General features: G+C 35.7%; 2 protein-coding genes across 2 annotated transcripts; one reads left to right on the forward strand and one right to left on the reverse strand.

Moving 5' to 3' along the window:
- On the forward strand, nt 1-1,000 carry LOC125812737 (uncharacterized). The gene has a single exon (XM_049492216.1). It carries the CDS (start codon nt 1-3, stop codon nt 694-696), a length of 696 nt encoding a protein of 231 aa, XP_049348173.1. The 3' UTR covers nt 697-1,000.
- A 2,613-nt stretch (nt 1,001-3,613) lies between these two features.
- Nucleotides 3,614-4,427, reverse strand: LOC125812739 (uncharacterized). Its single transcript, XM_049492217.1, has one exon. It carries the CDS (start codon nt 4,393-4,395, stop codon nt 3,814-3,816), a length of 582 nt encoding a protein of 193 aa, XP_049348174.1. The 5' UTR covers nt 4,396-4,427; the 3' UTR covers nt 3,614-3,813.
- Between the last annotated feature and the right edge of the window lie 1,420 nt (nt 4,428-5,847).

Genomic DNA, 5,847 nt, shown 5'->3' on the forward strand with positions numbered 1-5,847 from the left:
ATGGACAGTACTCATGTTGGTTCTGATGGAAATAAGGAAGAAAGTTTGTCTCACTACTCCATTGTTAAGAAATTGAAGGGATGTGGTGATCAGTCTCCAAGAGCAGAATTGCCATCTGATCCTCTAGGTCCAATCACACCTGATTCCACCCAAGAAGGTGGCGACCACGTAGATGGGTGTTGTTCACCAGTTTGGTCTTCTCTTCACAGGACTCGTTATTGCTTTAATTCTCAACTTTTTGGTGACATGGTTTATACAAATGAAGGAAGTCGACAGACTCCCAAGGGGTTTGGGTTTGATCCATTTGCTCCTGGACCAGATGAACTAATGCTTGCCCCACAATGTAAAAAGTATTTTACAGATTCACGAGCCAAAGTGACACGTCAGCTTAACTTTGAGGAGACTTTGAATTTCAATGAAAATGTTGATCACTTGGACAATGTGGGAACGGTGTCTGAGGATGAGATGTTATTTGAAATGTTGTACAATTCTCTCCTACAAGTTATTACCTCAGAACAGAATGAGGATCATCATTCGAAAGCCTCAACTCCACTTTCAGATTCTGATGGATACAAGACACCTACCTATGCACCTCACCTTAGTGGAGTTTCTGATACTTGCCCTGGTGCTCCTATGAAGCCTGCAAGTCGTTATAAAAGAATTGACAAAGGATTATGCAAAAAGCTTATATTTTGATTATATTTATGTTGCAACTATGTGAAGGAATATGGGTTCTCTGCCGGAGATTGATTCTAGTACATGACAACCTCACTCATTTTCAGTGTGGTGGCTAACCTCGAACTTGGATGTCATAGAGCATTAACATAGTGTTTAGGTTGTTGAAATCATGACTGCTACTTTTAATTCTAGGAGTTTTATGTACTAATTATGTAGAATTTAATCAGTATTGAGTGACTGTACTCTTGTATCAGTATAATGTATAGGCTTTTGTTGCAACTTCTGATGTGGACAAAAGTCTCTATTTAATTTGATAGTTGATTGGTGGCCATTTTGGTACTTCCATGAACTTTATGTCTAATGATGATCAATGATTGTTAGTGGAGAAATGTTTCATAAACTGACTTTGCTCAAGCTGGTCTTTACATAAATTTCAGTCCAGTTGGCATCTCATCACTTCCTTGATAATGCACGATATCAGACTATTTAGCTTAAGAATCTCAGGCTTCATAAACGGTGTCTACCCCAATGAATTTAAGAACCAGTACTACATAGCCTTGCAGAAAATTGCATCCCAAACACACATAAATACCTCAAAACTTGTTAGGTGTGGAGCGTGCAGTCGTCTTTTGCCTGCCATATGCCTGAAGCTGGCTTTACTTGGGTTTTCAAGCTGAATCTTAAGGTCCAAGGTAATGTTCAGTTTTATTTGTAGAGCAGACCAGTAGATATGTATGGAAAATACTTGGATGCCATTTTAATGCGAGGTAACTTAATCCTGAATATGGTCAATGCCAATATTAATAGAGTATGAAGAAGATGGCAAGAAAGACGACAGCAGACACAGCACAGTCCACCAGCTTCTATTCTTGTGTCTATCCCCAATGAAATTTAGGTTGATCTCCTGCCATTTCGATGTGGTCTGTCTAATAGTACCAAATGAGAACAGTAGAAGCCAGATTCAGAATAGAACTGGAAGCTGATAAGTTCACTCAATTGGAACTTGTTCTCTTGGTCTTTAATTAACAGGTTAAGAAAAGTTCCAATTTTATGTTAGGAAATTAAGTGCGTTAAGAGCGTAAGGTTGTCCTGAGCTGTTAGCAAGGAAGGAGATGGGAGTCAGATAAATTGACTGCTGGGATTCAAAGGGTCCTCCAATGTAACACACACTGTACCAGCAGCAACACTCCAATTCCAATGGCCTAAAAAGTGCTTTGAAAATGAAAGGAACAAACCTCATATCTATGTTGACTTCTGCGCCTTTTCATTTTCTTGCTTCTGGTGCTGTGTAGCTTTCAACCAAATGGGCAAAAATATGGCTTTTCTTTCTGATTGGTGCCAATGAAGAAAAATGGAATGGACAAAAACTTTCTTTTAGGGCTGAAAGGGAACCAAAACAAAGGAAAAAGACCACCATATCGTACTTTTGTAAAATAAAAATAAAATAATTGATGAGGATATAGTAAAATCTTTACTTATAAGGACCCAACTATTTGACATTTGACTATAGTAATAATCCTGGGTAAAATGGAGGATTATTTTATCTTGCGTTTGGTTGGAGCTATTAGGTATTCTTGATCTATCTATCTCATCATTTTTACCTTAATGATGAGATAAGTTATTTCATATACATGGTGGGATAATTTATCTCGGGATAACCAATCCCGAAATAACCTGTTCCCAGCCAAACGAACAAGCGACAAGCGACAAGCACACCCTTTGGTAGTTGGAAACTTGGAATTGAAATATCAATCTGTTCTACATTCTGCTACACGTTAATGGCTCGACGGACCAATCAGTGGTGGTCTCTATGGTGGCAAGAGGATTTGTGATACAAAGCATGATATTGCTATTATATCAGGCTCGTGGGCTCATGGCTGATGAAAGGGCATCGTCAAATTTACCTAAATAATCAGAAACACCTGTATTCATAAACTTTGATGTGTTTTGCTTTTTATCTTGCTCTTAATTGACAACAGAGGAACTGCAAGAATTAAAAGTACTCGAATACAGACATCTAAGAAGCTGCCTTGTCTTCCCACGACTTGTTTGTTCATATGTTTCAGTCCATTGTTACATGTTTGAGATAAGTTGTGTCTAACATGATAACTCAGGAACATAAAGCAATTCAATTTGTTTAATAATAGGAGATCGAAATCACGTTACACTTGAAAGAAATAACTCCATCTATAGAATGTACACTTTCCATGATTGTTTCTGTCAGATTTTGCTTTGCAGCTCCCAGTTTATTTCATGGCAGACACATATGCCGCGAGTTCACTCCCTGGTTTCTGAGTTAAAAATGTTACAGCTCATTCAAAGAAGCATCTCCATTTCATTTTTCATAGCAGATACACTTCACTTCAACTTGAAACTAACATCCAATCCTTTTGTAAAATGAAGCTCAACAAGTTTTATTGTACTCTCTGCTGTATATGACAGTGAAAGACAAAACTGATGAAATTGCATCAAGTTAATAGCAAAGCTTCCCAATATGCCTGTTAAACCAGGTCCTGTCCTTGATAAGAAGCACTCGACCTATTCTCATTTTAATTCTTGGTCATCAAAGGGGCTCAGGGTTGAGTATGACAACCACTTTTAGGAGTAGCTAAACTTCAACAGATTTTATTATGGTGGTACAAACAAGGATCTCTAATTTCCAACAAAAACATTTCAAGTACAAAATTCGCAGAAGAACCATTTTACTTAATAAAAGATTCTGAGTTGCAGTACGACAAAATGAATGAATGAGAATTACATGTTGTCACTAACTCCATTATTGTCTACTTTGGTTCAAGACCAGATGAAACAAAGAGCAACTGTACTGCAAACTTAATTTCCTCACCTGTATTACACTAGCTAGATAACACTTGCCTTTTTGTGTGTAACCTATCCCAATAGTTCTTCCTGAGAAAAACATGATTTTTTAAAAATCTACGACAAAATTGTATTTGATAAACACAAATGTAGTAGAGAGAAAGTGTAGAAAGCAAATATAGAGGACAAGATATTTGTATATATATTAAGTGGGATCTAATAAAAATGATAGTAGTAGTATTCTGAAATCGAAATCGAATCGAATCTAAGTGTGGGACAAGGATACTTACATACAGAAGAGAAAACAAATAAAACAAATCACAGCTTCGTCTTATAATGACAAGTCTGATTAAGGAGCCTCCTGTTAAGAACATCGATGAACAAATCGCAGGTAGAGGAAGTCTTGACACGAATCTTGAATAGAAGATGGACAACCCCAGACAATTTGACGTAAGTTGTGAGATGTAACGCACCGGCCATAACATCGGAATACAAACTGGAGTCGGAAAGTAATCGATCGGCCATGACGGTGAGGGAAATATTCATTGGATGCGTTTGACGGGAGCCAATTTTGCTGGCCAAAAGAGGGGCATCTCCGATAACTTGTCCCTTGTACTGGAGTAGAGCAGATGTGGTGTCGTATTTGAAGCTGACCCGGTTGGGATTTTGGACAGAGAGATCGGCTTTAACGGTGACATTGAGGTGAACTTGGAGTCGAGCGATGTCAAATGAAACATCCAAATCATCTAGGGAAACGGCATCTACTGTCGTGACAGGCTTTTTGGTTTTGAAAACTGTTAAGCCCAAGATGAGTAAGAGAAGCCCTAGAAGGAGAAGGAGAGCGAGGCAGATGAAGCAGCAATTTCTTGCTCTTTTCTTGTTGGAGGATCTGTTAGACATAGAAGTAGGGGATTTGTGGTCTTCCACGTCCATTCTTGTTTGGGGGGATGAAAATTGAATCAAATCAAATCAAAACAGAGAGAGGGTATGAAGAAAGTAAAAGTAGAATTAAATGCAGGATGGCGGGCAATTTCCCTTTTAATGCCAACTACTAACTGTATGGCCCCCTTGCGATGGAGTGGGACGCATGCACATATGAATTAGTTGACTCCGATTTGGGGGAGAACAATATCGTGTCCTCCTTAATGTGCACGGAAACTATATACTTAAATACTTTTTTTCTCAATAAAGTGTTTTCTACTTTCTAATATTAATAATTTACAATCATAATAAATCACTTTATGTATCCATTTCTTGATTCTCTCTGATTTTTTTCTTTCTTAAAAAAAAGCCCCACTTTAAAGTGTCAAGAACAGGGTATAATTAAAAAAAAGGAAAATCATATCTGTTTAAAATATGATTTGATAACCAGATCACCCTTTCCTTTCGCTTTCAATATTTCATCCCCTTTGCCTACCTAATCTACTGTTTTCTACCTACTTAAGTATTTTTCAGACCCAGTATTATTACTAGTATATTGTTTTGTCACGTCTACACAAGATTATGTTTCGTCAATTAAAAGTGCCCCTTGAATGTTTTGTTTTTATAAAAGGGGTTTAGTATCAAAAGGCTCATAAAGATGAAATCTTGAAGAGAATCAATAATCAATAACAAGAAGAAATATATTTTTTTGGCGATTAACAAACTTTATTAATTATCAAGAGAGAGAAAATGACATAAATAGTTCTTTAATTATAGGAGTAGGTCTAAAATGATTTCTTAACTATACAATTAACATATTTAGTCCTTTAAGGTCCCTTAACTATCCACTTACTGGTTTTAGTCTCTCAACTATAAACTTACCGATTTTAGTCCTTAAAGTATTCAAAAACTTATCATATTTGGTCTTTGTCCAATTTTTTAATACAAATAACTTAGGTTTATATTAACGGTAATTTTTGGGAAATTAAATCTTTAACTCATTTTTTAAGTTGTTTCTCTATCCCCGTCCTTTTTTCTTCAAAATACTCTCATGAAAAGAACAATAATGTTAACGATTCAAAATAAAATTAATGAAAAAAGAGGATATAAATCTTAATTTTATTCAATTGAGGATAAGATTAAGCATATAATTATTGTTAATGACTTGAATCCGCATTTGAATATGCTAATCAGTGCGAATTTTATTAATTTACTCAAATTTCTTTACGCAGAATAAAATGAATAGAATAATAAAATTGATCTATTTAAAAAAATTTAAAAAATTACAAATCTACCATTTTATAAATTTCAATTTCTGAAAAATTAAACAAATTTTGTTCAATGAAGTCATTGGAGTACAAATTTTGAATTTAACAGGTAATAATTTTTTCTTTTTATAATAAAGTTTAGCATATTCAAGTCATTAGTAGC

The sequence above is a fragment of the Solanum verrucosum genome, unplaced genomic scaffold, assembly GCF_900185275.1.
Source record: "Solanum verrucosum unplaced genomic scaffold, falcon-dt-bn FXZP01000033.1, whole genome shotgun sequence".
In the NCBI taxonomy this organism is placed as follows: domain Eukaryota; kingdom Viridiplantae; phylum Streptophyta; class Magnoliopsida; order Solanales; family Solanaceae; genus Solanum; species Solanum verrucosum.

Bases quoted from the DNA above. Each gene is read 5' to 3' on its own strand.
- LOC125812739 (XM_049492217.1), bottom strand. From the start codon at position 4,395: ATGTCTAACAGATCCTCCAACAAGAAAAGAGCAAGAAATTGCTGCTTC.
- LOC125812737 (XM_049492216.1), top strand. From the start codon at position 1: ATGGACAGTACTCATGTTGGTTCTGATGGAAATAAGGAAGAAAGTTTG.